This window comes from Lynx rufus, unplaced genomic scaffold (genome assembly GCF_022079265.1).
Source record: "Lynx rufus isolate CCGP_SWC_20201006 ecotype Redwood Valley unplaced genomic scaffold, mLynRuf1.p SCAF_18, whole genome shotgun sequence".
Lineage (NCBI taxonomy): Eukaryota > Metazoa > Chordata > Mammalia > Carnivora > Felidae > Lynx > Lynx rufus.
In genome coordinates, this window is record NW_025814832.1 from 15106391 (window position 1) to 15127570 (window position 21180).

General features: G+C 37.1%; 1 protein-coding gene across 3 annotated transcripts in view; it reads left to right on the forward strand.

Annotated features, from left to right (window-relative positions):
* The window catches only part of TRIM37 (tripartite motif containing 37), a 131917-nt gene that overhangs the window by 76511 nt on the left and 34226 nt on the right, over positions 1-21180 (forward strand). For all 3 annotated transcript variants that reach the window (XM_047080957.1, XM_047080959.1, XM_047080960.1), the window contains exons 16-18: positions 429-565; positions 4213-4298; positions 14729-14923. In XM_047080957.1, coding sequence (XP_046936913.1) covers positions 429-565; positions 4213-4298; positions 14729-14923 — 418 coding nt within the window. The remainder of the gene's footprint in view (positions 1-428; positions 566-4212; positions 4299-14728; positions 14924-21180) is intronic.

Here is a 21180-nt window from a genome sequence, read left to right on the forward strand (position 1 = left end):
AATTAATGATGGGGTTTGGAGGTAGGGCAGGTAAAATTTGGGGGTATTTACACATAATAACCAGTGTGTTTTTCTATGCAGATAGGTGACAAGAGTTTTATGATGTCCTTGATGTTAGAGATTAGGTCGGACTACAGGATGATGGTTTGAAATGTTACCCTGTGAAGAGCCTCATTGGCATCTGCAGTGGAGTATATGAAGCATCTCTAGTCACATTGAAGGCCTAACTGAAAATGGCAGCAATAAGTTATTAGTGGAACCAGATAATGTGGTTGTGTGCTGTTCTCTAATGGGTTCAACTGCCTATGCACAGGAGAGAGAATTCTGATCATTTCATTATTCTTTGGTGCTTGGTCCATTGGCTGGATCAGATGATCAATGAGTAAAAACATTTGAGATAGAAGTCTTGTTTCTTTGCCTTGATCTAGCATGAACTTTCAGATGGAGATCTGGATCTGGATCTTGTTGGTGAAGATGAAGTGAATCACCTCGATGGCAGCAGTTCCTCTGCCAGCTCCACAGCAACAAGTAACACAGAAGAAAATGACATTGATGAAGAAACTATGTGAGTGTCTCACATTAACTGCCATAAAGCATCTAAGTAGTAATTATTAGAAGCATATTAACTAAATTTGGGCCTAAAAGTGGAGATACTCAGCATGTTTACTTGCTGTAGAGTATCTTATATAAATGAAGGAACTTGAAGGAAAGATAGTTTTCCTTCTTCACACCTCTGGGTTCCAAACTTAGCTTTAGTTTTTCTTTTTAATTTTTCAATTATTCAATTTAAGAAAAATGGAGAAAATGCTAGATAACAATTCCCATATTCCCTTTGTCCAGATTAATTCCCCAAATGTTAATATTTTGCTTAGTTCCTCTTTTCTGTATTTTATAAAAATATTTTTTGGTGAGACTTTCGAGTTAGGTGAATATACTTTTCGTTGTGTACTATGTTTCCTATGTAACTACAGTATAGTTATCAAACTCAGGATTTAACATTGATGTAATACTATAATCTGTTACCTTTTAAAAATTTGCCATTGATGTCCTTTGGTCTAGGATCCAAAGCAGTATTACATTGCTTTTAGTTAAGTTTCTTTAGTCTTTAATTTGGATCACCTGATCTTTTTTGTTTGTTTGTTTGCTTGTTTATGACTTTGACACTTCAGAGAAAGAGCAGTTCTTTCCTAGCAAGCTTCAATTTGGGAGTTGTCCAAATGTTTCTTCACAATTAAATTAAGATTGTGCACTTCAGGCAGGAGTACTAAAGAAATTATGATACCTTTTCAGGACCTCATATGATGGAGTAGTGGGAGAGCACATGTCTTTTATCTCTGTACCATTAATTTAGATTATTTGGTTTAAAAAATAATTTTTTAAAATATTTGTTTATTTTTGAGAGAGAGAGAGAGGCAGAACGTGAGCAGGGGAGGAGCAGAGAGAGAGGGAGACACAGAATCCGAAGCAGGCTCCAGGCTCTGAGCTGTCAGCACAGAGCCCGAGGCGGGGCTCGAACTCACAAACCGCGAGATCATGACCTGAGCCGAAGTCGGACACTCAACTGACTGAGCCACACAGGCGCCCCTAGATCACTTGGTTAACGTGATGTCTGTCAGGTTTCTCCAATCTGAAATTACTAATTTTTCCCTTTGTAGTTAATAAATACCCTATAGGGACATATTCTGAGGCTGTAAATGTCTTCCCACCCTATCACCTGTTCCCCCCATTCCCCCACCCACCTTCCCTCTGGTAACCCTTAGTTTGTTCTCTATAGTTAAGAGTCTGTTTCCTGGTTCCCCCCCTTACCCCCGTCTCTCTGTCTCTCTGTCTCACGTGCGCCCACACACATTTTCTCTCTTTGCTCATTTCTTTTGTTTCTTTAATTCTACGTAGGATTGAAATCATATTTGTCCTTCTCTGACTTCATTTAGTGTTCATTATACCCTCTAGCTCCATCCATGTTGTTGAAAATTGCAAAATTTCATTCTTTTTGATGGATGAATGATATTCCTGTGTGTGTGTGTGTGTGTGTGTGTGTGTGTGTGTGTGTACACCAAATATTCTTTATCCATTCATCAGTCAATGGACACTTGGGCTGCCATATCTTGGCTGTTGTAAATAGCACTGCTATATATAGAGGTGCCTATATCCCTTTGAATTAATGTTTTTATATTCTTTGGGTAACTAGTAGTGCAGTTGCTGGATCATAGAGTAGTTCTATTTTTAACTTTTTTTTTTTTTTTAAATTTTTTTTTTCAACGTTTATTTATTTTTGGGACAGAGAGAGACAGAGCATGAACAGGGGAGGGGCAGAGAGAGAGGAAGACACAGAATCGGAAACAGGCTCCAGGCTCTGAGCCATCAGCCCAGAGCCTGACACGGGGCTCGAACTCACGGACCGCGAGATCGTGACCTGGCTGAAGTCGGACGCTTAACCGACTGCGCCACCCAGGCGCCCCTATTTTTAACTTTTTAAGGAAACTTCATACGGTTTTCCAGGGTTTACCAATTTGCATTCTCACCAACAGTGTAAGAGGGTACCCCTTTCTCTGTATCCTCCCCGACATCTGTTGTTTTCTGTTGTTAATTTTAGTCATTCTGACAGCTGTGAGATGGTATCTCATCGTGGTTTTGATTTGTATTTCCCTGATGATAAGTGATGTTGAGCATCTCTTCATGTGTTTGTGTCTTCTTTGGAAAAATGTCTATTCATGTGCTCTTCCCATTTCTTCACTGGATTGCTTTTTGTGTGTTGAGTTTGATAAATTCTTTATAGATTTTGGATTCTAACCTATTATCTGACATGTCATTTGCAAATTATCTCCTATTTTGTCAGTTGCCTTTTAGTAGTTTTTTTTTTTTTAATGTTTATTTATTTTTGAGAGAGAGAGAGCATTAGCAGGGGAAAGGCAGAGAGAGAGAGGGAGTCACAGAATCCAAAGCAGGCTCCAGGTCTCAGCACAGAGTCCGACATGGGGTTCGAACCCATGAACCATGAGATCATGACCTGAGCTGAAGCCAACGGTTAACCAACTGAGCCACCCAGGCACCGCTAGTTTTTTTTATTGTTTTCTTTGCTGTGCAGAAGCTTTTTATCTTAGGTCACAATAGTTCATTTTGCTTTCATTTCCCTTGTGAGTTCCTTAAATATCCCAAACTAGCATTGGTTAGTGTTGTTCCATATAGCACTCTCATTATAATAAGTGGGGCATCTGGATGTCTCAGTTGGTAGAATATGTGACTCTTGATCTTGGGGTTGTGAATTTAAGCCCCATGTTGGACATAGAGCTTACTTAAAATCAATCACTAAGTAAATAAGGAAATTAAAAGAAATTTTTTAATTAAAAAAATAAAATAAAGCAATAGTAGTTTTTTTGGTAGGAAAGATTTTGTGAGGACTTTGGTAGGAGGCAACACCCTTTTTCTGAAATACCATCTTAAGAAAACAGTATTGATGGGGTGCCTGGGTGGCTCTGTTGGTTGAGCAGCTGACTGACTCTTGATTTCGGCTTAGGTCATGATTCCAGAGTTGTGGGATTTAGCCCCGCATTGAGCTCCACACTGTATGTCAAGCCTGCTTGGGATTCTCTGTCTCTCCCCCACTTGCATGTACACTCTCTCTCTTTAAAAAAAAAAAAAAAAAAAAAAAAGTAACCATATATGTTAATTTGATCTTTTTTTAACCTTAAAGGTAGTGTTTTAAGCCTAATTTCTTACCATTAAGTTATAAATTCTTTAAAGCTATATAGTTCCTTCTGCTTACAATGGTTCTCATATTTTCTATTTTAAAAATTAAACATTGGGGTACCTGGGTGGCTTAGTCAGTTAAGCGTCCGACTCCTGATTTCAGCTCAGGTAATGATCTCATGGTTTGTGAGTTCAAGCCCTGCACTGGGCTCTGTTCTGATAGGGAGGAGCCTGCTTGGGATTCTCTCTCTGCCCCTCCCATGCTCACACTCTGTCTCTCAAAATAAATAAGTAAATTTTACAAAAGAAAAATGTTGCCAACCATCTCGGTGTTTTTGAAAGGTAGTTTGAACATTAACACTACCATGATAATATTAAAAGTCCTTTTCCTCATTTCCGTATTGAGAAATAGCATGTCTTACTTTGTAGGAGAAAGCTATGCACTACTGTTTTAAAATCCAGCGAGGTGTGACAAATGTTAATTGTCCTTGCTGTATAGGAATGATGAATTTTGTATATTCTTAGGTCGGGAGAAAATGATGTGGAATACAACAACATGGAATTGGAAGAGGGAGAACTTATGGAAGATGCAGCTGCTGCAGGACCACCAGGTACAGAGGCTAAGATGCACAAGCTGTTCTGTCTTCTCTTTCCTCTTCTCTATCATATTTTAATATATGGCAGCCACTGCTCTATATAGCTTGTGGTATTGGAAGTGCTATGTATGTATATAATATTGTATATTGGAAGTGTCAATATATATTACATATCTTAGAGTGTATACTAATGGTATTTAAAACAGCAATAATAGCTAACATTTGGTAAGTGTTCTTACATACCAAGGATTGTGCACAAGCACTTTTATATGTACCTTTTCTCATTAATTTCTCACATTCTGTGAGATAGATTTTAATATTATCTGCTTTTTATAGCTGTACAAACTGGTATGTAGAGAATTTAAGCAACTTGCTCTCATTCACAATTTAGTAAATGAAAGGGATTTGAGTTTTGGGTTTGTCTTAATCCATAGTTCTTGGTCTTCTCTACGGTTATGTATTAATTATCCTTTTATGATATTTGTCTTGTTTGTAAATCTAATTTAACTATAGAATAATCTGAATAGATTCATGGACTGTGACTTACAAAGGACTTTTTGAGAGCTCATCTTATGCATTGAAAAAACTTGAGATTTAATTGCCTAGGTCACATAGGTAGCTGTTGGTAGAACTAATCTAGAGCTCCATATCATCTTTTTCTTAGATTCTGATTTTTGCCAAACCACACTGTTCTTGTTGGGATGAAGTGGCTCAAATGCTGAGTTTTTCTCTTGTGTTCTTGGACCTGTTTAATTAAGCATGCAAATCTTGGCTAAAATAATTATAAGCTAGCTTTGTATTGCTATTTATTGATGTTGCCCTTGGTACAAACACTGGCATATTCTGTGGCGTGTTTGGATCTCTGAAGACCTCTTAAACATTGGAAGCCTTGCAACTTCCACCCATGCTTTGTACTCTTCCTACTTCTCACATTTTTCTAGGTGATTTCAGTTCCACTTGTACTTCAATTCTATTTATATGCTGATTACTCTCTAAGTTCTAGCTCTAGCTTTTATTTTTCTCATAACTTCCAGTTCCATGTAGCTGTGTGGTTTTGATGTTAACAGATTCAGTGTCTCCCAAACAAATCATTGTCTTTTTATCTATCAGCCTGCCTATCAGTAATAGCTCATCATCTTAGTGATTGATGGTGCTATACATTCTTCATCTTTTCCTCTTGCTTAAATTTTGCTTGTAATACATTACCAAAATCTGTTGATTCTACCTAAATAGTGCATGAATTCATTTGTACTTTCCTTTGACATTCCTAGTCTAGGCCACTGTCTTTCAAAATAGTCTCTTGTCTGGGTTCCTTGTATCCATTATTCTTCCTTTCATATGCTCAAAATGAGTTCTTTTTCCCCCTTCAAATTTATATCTGATCATGTCACTTCTCTACTCTAAAACCCTTTATTGAATTCCATTTACTTACAGGATAAAATCCAAACTTGCTTAATGGTACTGAAGACCTTTCAGATGCTGACTCCTACTCACTTCTGTAGCCTTACGTCTCTCACACTTGCCTCTGTCATTTTTTTAGTCTAGAGGAACTTCTTTCATCCCCCCAAATGTGCTTCCCACCATGTTCCTTGTGTCTCTCCTCATGCTGGGCATAGCTCCTGTTCCTTCTTAATTTTAGCTTGTATTCTATTCCTGGAAGCCCTCCTCAATTGTGTGCCCTGGGTCTTTTTCTGCTCCCTCAAATTAACCTATTAGAATAAATATTAAACCTGATTATAATTGCTTATTTAGCTGCCCATTATCCCTTTTGGCTCTGAGCTCCACAAAGCTGTATGCCAAGAAATAATGCACATCTTAATTTTGTATCCCTGACATTTAAAAATATAATAAGTGATCATTTAATATTTTTCAGATAAATATTGAGTGAATATATTTATTTTTACTAAGTGTTGAATGTAATTTTTAAAGTTTTAAATAGTATAGAAAAATTCAGAGGCTATCTTGGTATAAAATGGAAGATGGATATATTAAATCAAGGTTACTGAATATTTTTCAGCCTTCTGGGATACTTTTTCTTAGTTAAATCTGTCATTTCCTCTCTTAAACTATATAACAGGGAAATACTTATGTAAAACATTTTTATACATACTGGGTAATGGGTAAATAAGAGGTTATATTTTTCAATTTATTCATTCATTCACCAAATACTTACTGGACACTTGCCTAGAACTATGTACTATTTTACTATCTGGAGCTATAGTACTGAATAAAAAGACTTCTCTGTTCCATGCTGCTTATGTTCTATAATTATGAAATTGTAATTCATTTATTTACTTTAAAAAAATTTTTTAATGTTTATTTGTTTTTGAGAGACAGACAGGGCACAAGCAGGGGAGGGGCAGAGAGAGGGAGACACAGAATGAAGCAGGCTCCAGGCTCCACACTGTCAGCACAGAGCCTGATGTAGGGCTCAAACTCACAAACTGCAAGATCATGACCTGAGCTGAAGTCAGACGCTAAACCTACTGAGCCACCCAGGCACCCCCGAAATTGTAATTTATTAATTCAATAAATAGTTTTGGGGACCTGTTATACCTCAGACACTAAATTGTGGGTGCTGAGGATACAATAGTGAATCATACCCAGATAATTTTTATTGTATGCTTTTGGGAATTTTAAGTATTTGGCATTTGTCAAATGCCTTTCCTATATCAAGATTTTTGGGAAATACAATGAAAATTACTTACTCTTAACATAATTGATAATCTAAAGGTGAATAGATGTATGAAAAGATAGCTAAGATACGTAAGATAGTACACCTACAAAAGAATCCCAGTTTCTTTAGATATTGCCTCCTCAGGAGGTAGAACATAACTCCCTACCCTTAAATGTGGGCTATGCTTAGTGACTTGCTTAGATGAAAATATAGTGGAAAGGGAGAAATAATTTTATGCCAGAGAAACAGGGCAAACATTATTGTAGCCAAATTATCAAATTTAACATCATCCATGTTGTCATGTTGATAGCATATGTACCCTTGTTATGATGTGTTGAGAATTGTACTTTACATCTGTGGTGTTGTCCTCCCAAAAACCCATAAACACGATCTAACCACGAGAAAAACACCACATGAACCCTTGTTGGAAGAACATTTTATAAAATATATGACCAGTACTTTTCAAAACTGTCAAAAGCAAGAAAATTCTGAGGAATTACCCCAGACCAGAGGAACCTAAGGAGAAATGACCATCTAGGTGTAATTTGGTATTCTAGATGGAACCCTGAGACACAAGAAGTACATTAGAGAAAGATTAATGAAATCTGAATAAAGTACAGATTTTATTAGTTAATAATAGCATATCAGTATTAGTTCATTAGTTGTGATAAATGTACCATGATGATGAAAGTTGTTGACGGTGGGAAAAATGGATTATGGGATTTATAGGAATACACTGAATTATCTTTGCACCTTTTATAGAAATCTAAAACTATTCTAAAATAAAACATTTTAATATATAAAGAGAATAAAAGCTGAATTAAGGGTGAGGTGGGGCTGAGTGTGGAATGTATTATTGTTATAATTTAATTATGGAAAGTCCATTTCAGGCTTGAGTTTCATATTTCAGAACCACACAATCATCTAAAGAATTATATCAGTTAAGATGTTAAGTTATCCACTAACTAGAAGATCTTCGTTACACAGAAGCTAGGTATGAGGTAAAATAACATTTACTTAATTTCAATGTGTAGATAGTATTAAATAAGGTTATAGCTTGAAATGAATATTTAATGACTCAGGTGGCCTCATTCCATCAAGAATGCTTTTAGTTTATTCAGTTATTTTCATTAGTTACAAGAGAACTTCCGCTTATATTAAGTACTGAAAATGTAAATAAAAAGTTTCATTGTGAAAGTATTCTTTTTATGAAAAAAACTTTTAAATGTTCATTTTTGAGAGAGAGAGAGAGAGAACGAGCAGGAAAGGGGCAGAGAGAGAGACACACAATCTGAAGCAGGCTCCAGCCTCCAAGCTGTCAGGACAGAGCCTGATTGCTGGGCTGGAACTCACAAACTGCGATATCATGAACTGAGCGGAAGTCGGACACTTAACCAACTGAGCCATCCAGGTGCCCCTTGTAAAAGTATTCTAATCTAGAACATTAGCTAGTTGAATCTTGTTTGAGAACTAAAAGATTCTAGTAATATGATGCACTTGTATAACAAATTGATGTTATGTAGGTTATTACTTAAAACATTTGTTACTTATTTTGGTTAAAGACCTTTAAGGTTACTTGTTCCACAGGTATTTAATGATTGCCCACTTGGCATCAGGCATTGTGTTGTTCATTGGGATAATAAGATGAATGAGCATTATCTTTCTAAAATGAGAATCTAGCACTAGTGATTACAGAACTTTGTGATTGTAAATACAGATATAGGGTGATACTAAAAATAGAACAGGTAATTAGGAATGAGTGAAAAAGGCTTTAGAAAGGGAGTGGTGCTTGCTTTTGTTCTTGAAAGATGAGCTAAAAGTTCATTAGAGGAGCAGGGAAACAATGAGATTAAGAGTGGAAAGGCATTCCAAGCAAAAGATGCAGCATTGTTCTTTTTAGAAACTTGAAATATTGAGACTTGATATGGGGACAGGCCAGTGGAGATTGGTAAGCAGGAACCCAGATCAGGTAATGGAAAGTTTCATTTGCTAGGCTAAGGATTTGGGGCTTTATTCTGTGGAACCATTAAAGGTCTTTAAAAAGAAGTATGATCAGATTTGGTTACATAGTGGAAGATGAGTTAAAGGACAAGATTAATTAGAAACTACTGAAATGTTCCAGAAGGGAAAATTATGAGGGCCTAACATAGGGTAGTAGTAGTAGGGATGGAGACAATTTTTTGAAAGATGTTAAATAGTAGAATCAATAGGACTTGGGAATCTAACTGGATGAGATGGATTTGGTGGATATGTGGGGATGATTCCTTAAGGTTTCTGGGTTAGGCTGTGCCATTACCTAAGACAGTGAATCCAGCAGCAGAAGATACTATATTCAGTTTGATCTTTGTTGATTTTGAGAAACCTGTGGGACAATTATGTGTTGATCTCCAGACCCAAATATCTAACTGTTTAGAAGGTCTCAGCTATGTAATCTGGTCTAGAAAGGCACAGTGTTTATTTATTTATTTATTTATTTATTTATTTATTATTACAAACAATATAGATTTTATTAATTGGAATAAATAAATAAATTAAAAATTTCCAAAAGATTTGTCTATAACATATACAGAACTTCTACAAATCAACAAGAAAAAGGTAAGACTACCTCCCAGTAAAAAAGGACAAAAGATTGGAATACACCCTTCATGAGGGAGGCTATTGAGATGACCAATGCACGTTTTAAAAAGTACTTAGCCTCTTTCATCAGAGAAATGCAAATTGATATTATGTCTTAGTATGGATCTCTTGGGTATTTATCCTACATGGAGTTTGTTGAGCTAAGCTCCTTGAATGTGATAGACTAATATTTTTCATCATGTTGGAAGTTTTCAGCCATATTTCTTTGAACATTCTTTCTCTTTGCTCTTGTGTTACCCCCATTGTATGTATGTTGGTACATTTGATGAGACCCCACAGATCTCTGAGACTCTTCATTTTTCTTTATTTTTTTCAGGAAGTGTGAAGTAAAAATCAATAAGATACTGTTGGCACGCCCACTGTAGCAACTAATATATGATAATATTTTTTAAACTGGCAGTACTAAGTATTGAAGGCATGTAGAGAGGTGGAAACTCTCATACCTTGTCAGTAGGAATGAAAATTGGTAGCACTACTTTGGAAACGTGTTAGGCAATATGTTTTAAAGATGAACATACACATTCCTTTGTATGAGCCAGGGCTTGCCAGTAGATTTTTAGAAGAGTATTTAGAGCAGCATCATTCTTTTTTAGGTGTTGTCATTGTGTGTGTGTGTGTGTGTGTGTATGTATGCATGTATGTGTTTTAATTAAGAAAAATAAGCATAATTTACGGGGCACCTAGGTGGCTCATTTGGTTGAGTGTCCAACTTCGGCTCAGGTCATGATCTCATTTGTGGGTTTGAGCCCCGTATTAGGCTATGTGCTGTCAGCTCAGAATCTGGAGCCTGCTTCGAATTCTGTGTCTCCCTCCTTCTCTCTACCCCTCCCCTGCTCATGCTCTGTCTGTCTCTCTCTCAAAAATAAATAAACATTAAAAAAATTTAAGAAGAAAAATAAACATAATTTATAACAGTAAAAGATGTGAATAAGCTGGTTTAAGACTAGACTGTATAAGACCTTGAATGTCATGCTGCTGCACACAGGTACTATGATAAAATCAAGAACTTAGATCAGTGTGACATTTTATTTTGTTTTATTTTATTTATTTATTTTTAGTGTGACATTTTAGTAGGGGGTTGGCTCAGGAGGTGGGGGAACCTGTCACTGATTGATTTGCTTTTTTATGAGGTATTTTATATTTTCTTCATGTGACCTTCAAAAGCAGTTTATGTATTTAGAATTTTAGTAGCTTTATTCTTAGCAGCTAAAAACTAGAAGCAACCCAAATTCTTTCCAAATAGAATAAAGAAAGAAATTGAGGTATATTCATATACTGAGATGCCACACAGCAATAATGAAAATGAATAAACTGCTACATATAACAATATAGATGAATCTCTTGAATATAATGTTGAACAAAGAAGCAGGATATTAGAGCACATTATCATTTCATTCATATAAAATTTAAAAACAGGCAAAAGTAATCTATGGTTTTAACCATAGGATGGAGGTTACTTTTGGAGAGGAAGGTAGTAAGCAATTTTAGGAGGCGTGGGAAGGTCTGGGGGTACTGATACTTTGTGAACATTTATTAAGCTGAATACTTATGTATAAGACAGATATGCATATACAACACACCCAGTACAATGGCAATATTAGCTCTGAGAGAGGGAAACTGAAATAGATGCTACAGTCTTTGATGTCCTGTGGATAGTTAGTAGAAAGATGGGAACATGGGAGGGAGGGAGTCGCCAAAGAGCATAAACCACGAAGGAAGGGAGTTTTTGTTTATTGGTGAAAGTAAGGCCTGGAAGAGCACTGAGAAACAGGAGAGGGCTACTGTTAAAAAAGTCCATTTAACATGGAAAAATGGGCAACTTCTACTTTTAAAGAAGAACTAGATACCAGGGCAGTAGATAAAATATACAGGGCTGCTGAGTTACTTATTATCCAGTCAGTACCACCTGGGCAGCTTTTAAGAAAAAGATCCTGGATCCCACTCCAATATTCTTTTTCAGACATCTGTAGTGGAGGTAGGGATCTGTAATTCTTTTTTTTTTCTTTTTTTAACGTTTATTTTTGAGAGACAGAGTGAGGCAGAGCACGAGTAGGGGAGGGGCAGAGGGGCAGGGTGGACACAGAATCTGAAGCAGGCTCCAGGCTCTGAGCTGTCAGCACAGAGTCCAACACGGGGCTCGAACTCACAGACTGTGAGATCATGACCTGAGCCAAAGTCGGATGCTTAACAGATTGAATCACCCAGGTGCTCCAAGGAAACTGTAATTCTTTTTTTTTTTTTAATTTTTTTTTTTTAATGTTTATTTATTTTTGAGACAGAGAGAGACAGAGCATGAACGGGGGAGGGGCAGAGAGAGAGGGAGACACAGAATCGGAAGCAGGTTCCAGGCTCTGAGCCATCAGCCCAGAGCCCGACGCGGGGCTCAAACTCACGGACCGCGAGATCGTGACCTGAGCTGAAGTCAGACGCTTAACCAACTGAGCCACCCAGGCGCCCCAAGAAACTGTAATTCTTAAAACTCCTCAAATGCAGCCTGATTTGGAAACTTCCTAGTAAAGGAAAAGAGTTAAGATGTGTTCTTTTTTTTTTTTTATTTGTTTGTTTGTTTAAAATTCGCATCCAAGTTAGTTAGGATACAGTGCAATAATGATTTCAGGATGAGAATCCAGTGATTCATCACCTATGTATAACATCCAGTGCTCATCCCAACAGTGTCTTCCTAATAATGCCCCTTGCCTATTTAGCCCATCCCCGCACTCAAAACCCCTTCAGCAACCCTCAGTTTGTTCTCTGTATTTAAGAGTCTCTTATGTTTTTGTCCCCCTTACTGTTTTTATATTATTTTTGCTTCTCTTCCCTTATGTTCATCTGTTTTGTATCTTAAATTCCACGTATGAGTGAAGTCGTACGATATTTGTCTTTCTCTGATTTCGCTTAGCATAATACCCTCTAGCCGAGCAATATTCCATTGTGTATACACACACACACACACCCTACATCTTTATCCATTCATCAGTAAGATGCAGTTTTAAGGTGGAGAGGGGATAGTTTTCTGCTTTTTTCTTTTTCTTTTTCTTAAGAGTTCAGCTTTTTCTTGAGTATGTCACAAAGGTTTAATCAAAAAGACCAAAGCCCGTATCATCATCAGACTCCTCAGATTCTCCTTTCTTTGCTTTCACTTTCTTTTTTTTTTCCCTTCTATCCACATTTCTATTTTATTCCTGTTGCAGATAGGTGTGTGTGGTTTTTTTAAGTAATTATTTAATTTTTTTTTAATTGCAGTTCTTTGCTTCCACTTTCTTTTCCTCAGCTGGGGCAGCAGCATTAGAGGAGCCCAGACCTCCTGCTGGTGTAGCACCAGCTTCTGGGACAGGTCCACCAGCCCCTGCATTACAAATGAGGCTCCTAATGTTGACATTGACCAGGGCCTTTGCAAACAAGCCTGGTCAGAAAGGTTTAACATTTATACTGACCGCCTTGATGAGAAGATTCCTCTTATCCTCCATGGTGTCATTGCAGGATGAGGGCCAAGTAGATCCAAGTGAGCTCCTGAGATAGAGGCCATGGTACAGGTGAATGCTGAGTGGTGCTGCCAGGCATGGTGCTAGTCACCAAATGAAGTGAGAGCCTTCCTACAAAGGACCAAGCAGTTGTAGCAGTTTGAGGAAAAGGGGAGTTTTCTGCTCTTTTTAATAGGAGTTGCAGGGGGTACCAAGGCTGGGAAGAAAAATTTGCAGTAGGATGATAACCTCATAAAGAGGAAGAGGAAGAAGTTGGAAAAGGTGAGGATGTGAATATAGATGGAATATATATAAGTAGATAATTAGCTTGAAGCTGGTGAATAATTGGAACTTTTCTCCTAAGTTATTTCCTTCCAGATCTCTTTGAAAAACTCATGAATAGTCGGAACCTGGTTATTTAATGTTATTTTTATATTATCTATTTTAAGACTTTGTTGAATGTAACACTTTAAAATTTTAAGTTTCTTTAGAACATATTTAAATAGTTTTATTGAAGGAGGTCAGTTTTTTTTTTTTTTTTTTTTTTTAATTTTTTTTTTTCAATGTTTATTTATTTTTGGGACAGAGAGAGACAGAGCATGAACGGGGGAGGGGCAGAGAGAGAGGGAGACACAGAATCGGAAACAGGCTCCAGGCTCTGAGCCATCAGCCCAGAGCCTGACGCGGGGCTCGAACTCACGGACCGCGAGATCGTGACCTGGCTGAAGTCGGACGCTTAACCGACTGCGCCACCCAGGCGCCCCTGAAGGAGGTCAGTTTAAACCACCATTTCTGTACCTGATATTTGCTAGGTATTTTACTAGGCACTAGATACAAGTCCAGTGGTTTCTTTAGCCTAAGGAGCTTAGTCCAATATAGGTTATACAGATATCACATTGCTCATAGGTGTCCATACTGTGCATCAGTCATTAACAATTTCAGTCTAGGGGTGTCTGGGTGGCTCAGTTGGTTAAGTGTCCTACTCTTGGTTTTGGCTCTAGTCATGATCTCATGGTTCAAGAATTTGAGCCCTGCGTTGGGCTCTGCGCTGTCAGCACAGAATATGCTTTGGATTCTCTCTCTCTCTCTCTCTCTCTCTATCTCTCTCTCTCTATCTCTATCTCTATTTCTATCTATCTCTTTATCTCTCTCTCTCTGACCCTACCACTCCCCTGCTCACTGTGTCTCTCTGTCTCTCTCTTTCAAAATAAATCAATAAACTTAAAAAGTTCAGTCTAAAAACTCCTCAAGAAGAGTACTGTTTTTTGGTGTCTAGTTTCTTGGGATCTGTGATACTGTGGGGATTTATCTTTCTTTGAAGACCACTGGGTTATGGGATATATTCTCCTTTTCCTCACCCTTATCTCCCTTATTGTGTATATTATATATGTTATCACCTTTTTATTTCTAGGCCTAAGGATGGGGTTGAGGGTTCCTCCAGAATTCTGGATAGTAATAAGGCCAGTGCTTAGTCACTGTGCTTCTGTATACCTCTCTGGCAATCTGGTTTCTCCTTTCTGCTTCTCACCATGTTCTTACACCAACTCCTAAAAGACAGGTCCATAGACAAGTATTCAAACCACACTAACCAATTTACTTTTTCTTTTAATGATAATTAAATTCGTGCAAATTTATAGCATGCATTTTCTTCATCTCTGTTTCTTTTGCAGGTAGTAACCATGGCTATCTGGGCGCCAGTAGCAGAATGTCAAGAAGAGCACATTTATGTTCTGCTGCTACCAGTAGTTTATTAGACATTGATCCGTTAATCTTAATACATTTGTTGGACCTTAAGGACCGGAGTAGTATGGAAAATTTGTGGAGCTTACAGCCTCGCCCTCCTGCTTCACTTTTGCAGCCCACAGGTAAAATATTAATAGTAATTTCCCTTTTTTCTGTGATTCTACAAACAAACTCTTCATTTTAATCCAAGTGTCTTATTTAAGTGTTGGAACACAGTATGTTTCTGTAGCAAGTTGATTTTTCATTATGTATTATAAAACATGACATTTAAAAAGAATAAATGAATTATCAGTTAAGTGAGATACAAAAAATTTTATATTGTATGATCCCATTATATGAAATTCTGAAAAAGTAAAACTGTGGTGAAAAAAACACATCAGTGGTTGCAGAGGGGCCAGGAAGGGAGAAAGAAGGGATCAGCTTAAATAACAAATGAGAAAACTGGGGGGGGGGTTAATAAAAATCACAGAGTGGTAATAATTATTTGACTATATATATTTGTGGAAACTTGCCAAAATTAGTAAATTTTATTGAATACAAATTAATCACAAATTACAGTCATTTTAAAAATCAATCATATCCTTGTTCAAGTGGCCGGATGTTTTCTTCTTTTAAAAAATGACATTTAGTGGCGCCTGGGTGGCTCAGTCGGTTAGGTGTCCAACTTCAGCGCAGATCATGATCTCACAGTTTGTTGGTTTGAGCCCCTTGTTGGGCTCTGTGCTGACAGCTCAGAGCCTGGAGTCTGCTTCACATTCTGTGTCCTGCTCTCTCTCTCTCTCCCTCTCTCTCTGCCTCTCTCTCAAAAATGAATAAACATTAAAAAATTTTTAAAAAAAGGACATTAATATAAATCAGGTTAAGTTTTTGGTTGTTATTGTTCCATGATGTTTTTGCACAATAATGTCAAAATGTCTGTTAGAATGTTTGTATATGATCTGGCATTTAGATTGTGTATGATTGACAGTTTGATTTATATGAAGTACTGTTGTCCTCTTTGTGAATGACTTAATAAGAGTTTTGCAGGACTCATTAATACCTTTTTTTTTTTTTAACGTTTATTTATTATTGAGAGACAGAGAGAGACAGAGCATGAGCATGGGAGGGGCAGAGAGAGGAGTAGACACAGAATCTGAAGCAGGTTCCAGGCTCTAAGCTGTTAGCACAGAGCCCACCTCAGGTCTTGAATCCACAAACTGCGAGATCATGACCTAAGCTGAAGTCAGATGTTTAACCAACTGAGCCACTCAGGTGCCCCATAATACCCTAACTTGTAAGTGGAACTGTGTCTGAATTGAATATAAAAAAGATGGTTTTGTGCTTTGATGTTCAGTAACCTAAAAATGCATACCAACTAGCATCAGTGTTTTATTTGCCTCAAAACGTATACCAACTAGCATCAGTGTTTTATTTGCAGAGGTTATTTGTTAAAGAGAAGTTACATCTGTATTACTGTAATGTGATGTATACCCACACATATTAGATGTGTTGTCAAACCTGGAGGTTTTGAAACTCTCAGGCCTACTTATTTTGAACAGCTAAGGATTACCTTTAAATGCCATGTTTTAAAAACCATTTTTGTTAGCTTTCTAAAATATACTCAGTATTTTCCTGCCTTTTTAAACAGTAGTAGTATACAAATCAAATGTCAGTGATTTAGAACAGTGATTTTGATGCTTCTTTAAAACAACAGAACTCATTTTTCAAAGTGTGAGGCAGAGCTTTGATGTAGAAAACACCTAGAACTGCTCTAGTTGGAGGGTGAATGAACTCAGAGACTGGATTATTTAGGCCTCTTTTTTTTTTTTTTTTTTTTTTAAACGTGTATTCATTTTTGAGAGATGGGTGTGGGCAGAGAGAGAGGGAGACACAGAATCTGAAGCTCTGAGGTGTCAATACAGAACCGGATGCAGGGCTTGAACTCAGGACCATGAGATCATGACCTGAGCTGAAGTTGAATGCTTAACTGACTGAACCACCCAGGCACCCCTAGGCCTCTTTCTTTCTAAGGTATACTCTGGGAAGTCTGGATCCTCAATTTGAAAGATTGTCTCCAGTTATGTTATGAAATACTTGTCTTTTATCTGTGATCCAAGTACATTTTGTATTATACTTGCATTTTTATAAAACTTAATCACACTGTATATAATTTTACATTTTTTTCTGTGATATTTTTATTGTAGAAAATTTGGAAAATACAGAAAATTGCAAAGAAAATAAAAATCACATATAGTTCTTGTGATCAAAGAAATAGCTTTAAAAAAAAAAGAAAAGAAAACACCTTGACAAGGGTTTTGCTTAAATTACAGCCAGTGTTACTTGCAATGACCTAGTGGAACAGACAAGTTATGATTCTGCAGGTAGATGTAACTGAAACTGCAGGTTACTGCAGGTAACTTTTTTGAAGGAAATTTTAGTACTAGGTTTAAAATACCTCTATCCTTTGGGACTCCTGGATGGCTCAGTTGGTTAAGCTTCCGACTCTTGATTATGACTAAGGTCATGATCTTATGGTTTGTGAGTTCAAGCCCGCATTGCGCTCCACACTGACAGTACCAGCCTGCTTGGGATTCTCTCTCTCTGTGTCTCTCTCTCTCTCTCTTCCTCCCTCCCTCCCTCCCTCTATCTGCCCCCCCCCCAAATAAATACATAAAATGATACATACATACATAAATAAATAAAATACCTCTATCCTTCAATGCTTATTTTCACTTTTAGGAGTATATCTGAAATAGAAAACAGTCAGAGTTGTTTGAAAATATCCAACAATGTAGTTATGTCTGAAAAATTATAGCTTAACTGTGTGTATTTTATAGACAGGTAAAATCATGTTTTTGAAAAACATTCAACATCAATGGAAAAATGAATATACACTATTAACAGAATAAGATCTTCGTTATCCAAAAATAAGTTTTCTATGTAAAATTAATACTATAATGAAATGATCTGAGTTTCCAATCCAGGTGATCAAAATGCTGATGATGAGGAAGGGGGAACAGTAGAGAGGAAGAGCAAATCTTTAAATATCTACATGCCAGTGGGTATCAAAATAGAGATGCCTATTAGATACCTTTAAATTAAGAAGCGGAATATAGGCAGTTATTTGCCTAGAGGTGATACTGGATAATTAAAACTAAATGAGTTAGATTGTAGAAGAGGGAGTTTTAAGAAAATTTTAACAGGAAGAGGGCCTGGGATGATTATGGTGAACATCTGTTTTTACTAAGTGTGTGGAAGATGAACCAGATTAAAGAACCTTTGGAAAGGAAAGAAACCAAGAAAATAGAAGTCATGGAAACTAACTGAAGATAACCTATATGAGAGGATATGAAAAGCTAACATTGCAGATAGATCCAGCCTTCTTTTTAATTAAAATGCTTGTTTCGGTTTCAGTGTTTATTTTGTTTATTCAGTTATTTCTTTGTTTATTTCCTTCTCTTTTTTTTAAATTAATTAATTAATTTTTTAATTTACATCCAAGTTAGCATATAATGCAGCAAGGATTTCAGGAGCAGATTCCAGTGATTTATTCTTTCTTTCTTAATCTGTGTACCTTTCATTTTCTTTCTTTCTTTTTCTCTCTCTCTTTCTTTCCCCTTCCTTCCTTCCTTCCTTCCTTCCTTCATCTCACTGCATTAGCTAGGACTTCCAGTAAAGTGGTGAAAAGGAGTGGTGAAGGGGAACATCCTTACCTTGTTCCTGATTTTGGTGGGAAAGCTTTGAGGTTTTCACCATTAAGTATGATGTTAGCTGTAGGTTTTTCATAGCTATTCTTTATCAAATTGAGAACACTTTCCTCTATTCTGGTTTACTAGGAGTTTTGTTTCTTTAAAAAAAATTTTTTTTAATGTTTATTTTTGAGAGAGAGAGAGCGCGAGCGAGCATGAGTGGGGGAGGGGCAGAGAGAGGGGGAGACATAGAATCTGAAGCAGGCTCCAAGCTCTGAGATGTCAGGACAGAGCCCGATTCAGGGCTCAAACTCATGAACCACGAGATCATGACCTGAGCTGAAGTCAGATGCTCACTGACTAAGCCACCCAGGCACCCCTGTTTGTTTTTTTAAAGTTTATTTATTTTTGAGAGAGACAGAGACATCGTGAGTGGGGGAGCGGCAGGGGGGAATCCCAAGCAGGCTCCGTGCTGCCAGCACAGAGCCCAATGTGAAGCTTGAAGTCGAAACTGTGAGATGACCTGAGCCAAAACCAAGAGTTGGTTACTTAACTGACTGAGCCACCCAAGTGCCCAAAGAGTTGTTTTTTGTTTTTGTTTTTTTTTAAATTCATCAATGGGTATTGGATTTTGTCAAATGCTTTTTCTGCATCTATTGATATGATATGATGCTTTACATTATTTGATTTTCGAATGTCAAACCAGCATATCTGGGATAAATCCCACTTAATTGTGGTATATAATCCTTTTTATATACACTGTAAGATTTAATTTGCTAATGTTTTGTTGATGGGGTTTTTTTTTTTTTTTGTCTCTATTCATGAAAGATACTGGTCTGTAGTTTTCTTGTAATGTCTTTGATTTTGATATTAGAGTAATGCCTCGTAGATTGGGTTTGGAAGTATTCCCTCTTCCTTGGAAGTATTCCCTACTTATATTCTTGGAGATAATAGAAGGTGGATGTAGGCCTCTTCAGATTATCTATTTCTTCTTCGGTTTTTGGCAGATTGTCTTTCAAGGTATTGGTCCATTACATCTAAGTTATCAAAAATTTGTTGGCATAACGTTGTCCATAGTATTCCTTTATTTTCCTTTCATTCTTTCAGTACATATTGAGTGAACCTATTATGTATCAGACTTGCTGCAGGTTCATGTTCTTAAAAACATCATACTGTACTGTAAAAGCATTTTAAGAGGTATCAATCAGGGTATGAATTACAGATGATATATTTGAACCAGATTTTATGGTACATGTAGTGGTGAGTAGAAATAGAAAGTCAGACAGGGTTATTCCATGGAAGGTGTTGCATGCCTAGTCTGAGGAATGATGCATAGTGGGCTTTGAGAAGCCAGTTGCAGTTTAGGAGTGATTTGATTCAAGCTGCTTTTTAGAAGGCTGGCAGTGCCCAGAAAACTATCAGAAATGGAAGCTTAATGAGGGTATTATTGTAGAAGTTTATTTCAGTGGTTCCTAGTATGAGAGGGCAAATTCATACATTTCTGGATATTTTCTCAGTCATCGTATACGCAAAAATACGTAGATCTGAGATCTTCAGAATCTTTTGACATTATAAAAGTTCTACTTAACTTCTAAGGAATACATCAATCTACTCTCTATATAATTAAGATTTTATTTGTAGCATGGCAATGGTAGTATGTGGAATCTTGTGAAGTTACAATTACAGGGCTTGGCAATTGAGTGGAATGTGCTAATGATTCTGAAAAAGCTTAGGTGAGCAGAATGGTGGTAGCATTGATTGATGCTGAAATCTGGAGGAGAAGCTTTAAAGAACTATCAATCTTGAAGGCCATAACTGAATGATATGAAAGAATGGTTACAGATGAGATTCTCAATTCTAATTAACCTTGTAACTTGGCACATTCAGGAAAGCTTCTTATTTTCAGCGCAGTAACTTTCTTTAAATTGTCAGGTTCCTGTGGTATAAGATCCCATTACACTTTCCTGTCTTGGCAGTTATCACATGGTACTGAAATAGATTATTTTTCATTTTTCCAGCTGGACTGAGAGCTTTGTGAGAGCAAAGACTGAGGGTTTGTCTTGTTCACTGTTGTATGTCCTGCCCAGCACAGTGCCTAGCATTTCAAACAATCTTGGTAGTTGTTTGATTATCAGCTGATGGAGGTTTGTTTAATTTTTTTTTTATATTTTCCCATTTGGGATTTTTACTTTTTAAAGGTCTTGTCAGTTTCTAGTAATAATAAACTGGGCCATGTGGGTTAATACAGATTTTCATATTTAAGTCCCTGTAGATGTGGGGTACTAGATTTTGTTTAGGAAAACATTTTGAAATATCTTGTGGAGCTCTTGGGTGGCTCAGTTGGGTAAGCTGACTTGGTTAATTGTCTGACTTTTGATTTTGACTCAGGTCATGATCTCACGGTTCTTGAGATCAAGCCCTAAGTCACGGGCTCTGTGCTGACAGTGTGGAGCCTTCTTGGGATTCTCTCTCTCTCTCTCTCTCTCTCTCTCTCTCTCTCTCTCTCTCTCTCTCCCCCCCTCTCTCTGCCCTTCCTCTGTGCGCGCTCTCTCTCTCTCTCTCTCTCTCTCTCTCTCTCAGGATCCTCTGTCCCCCTCTCTGCCCCTCCTTTGCTTGCTCTCTCAAAAATAAATAAATAAAAATTGTGAATATCTTGTGCCATAAGCTGTTCGGCCTGAAATACAAAGATCACTAAGATGTTATCTCTACCC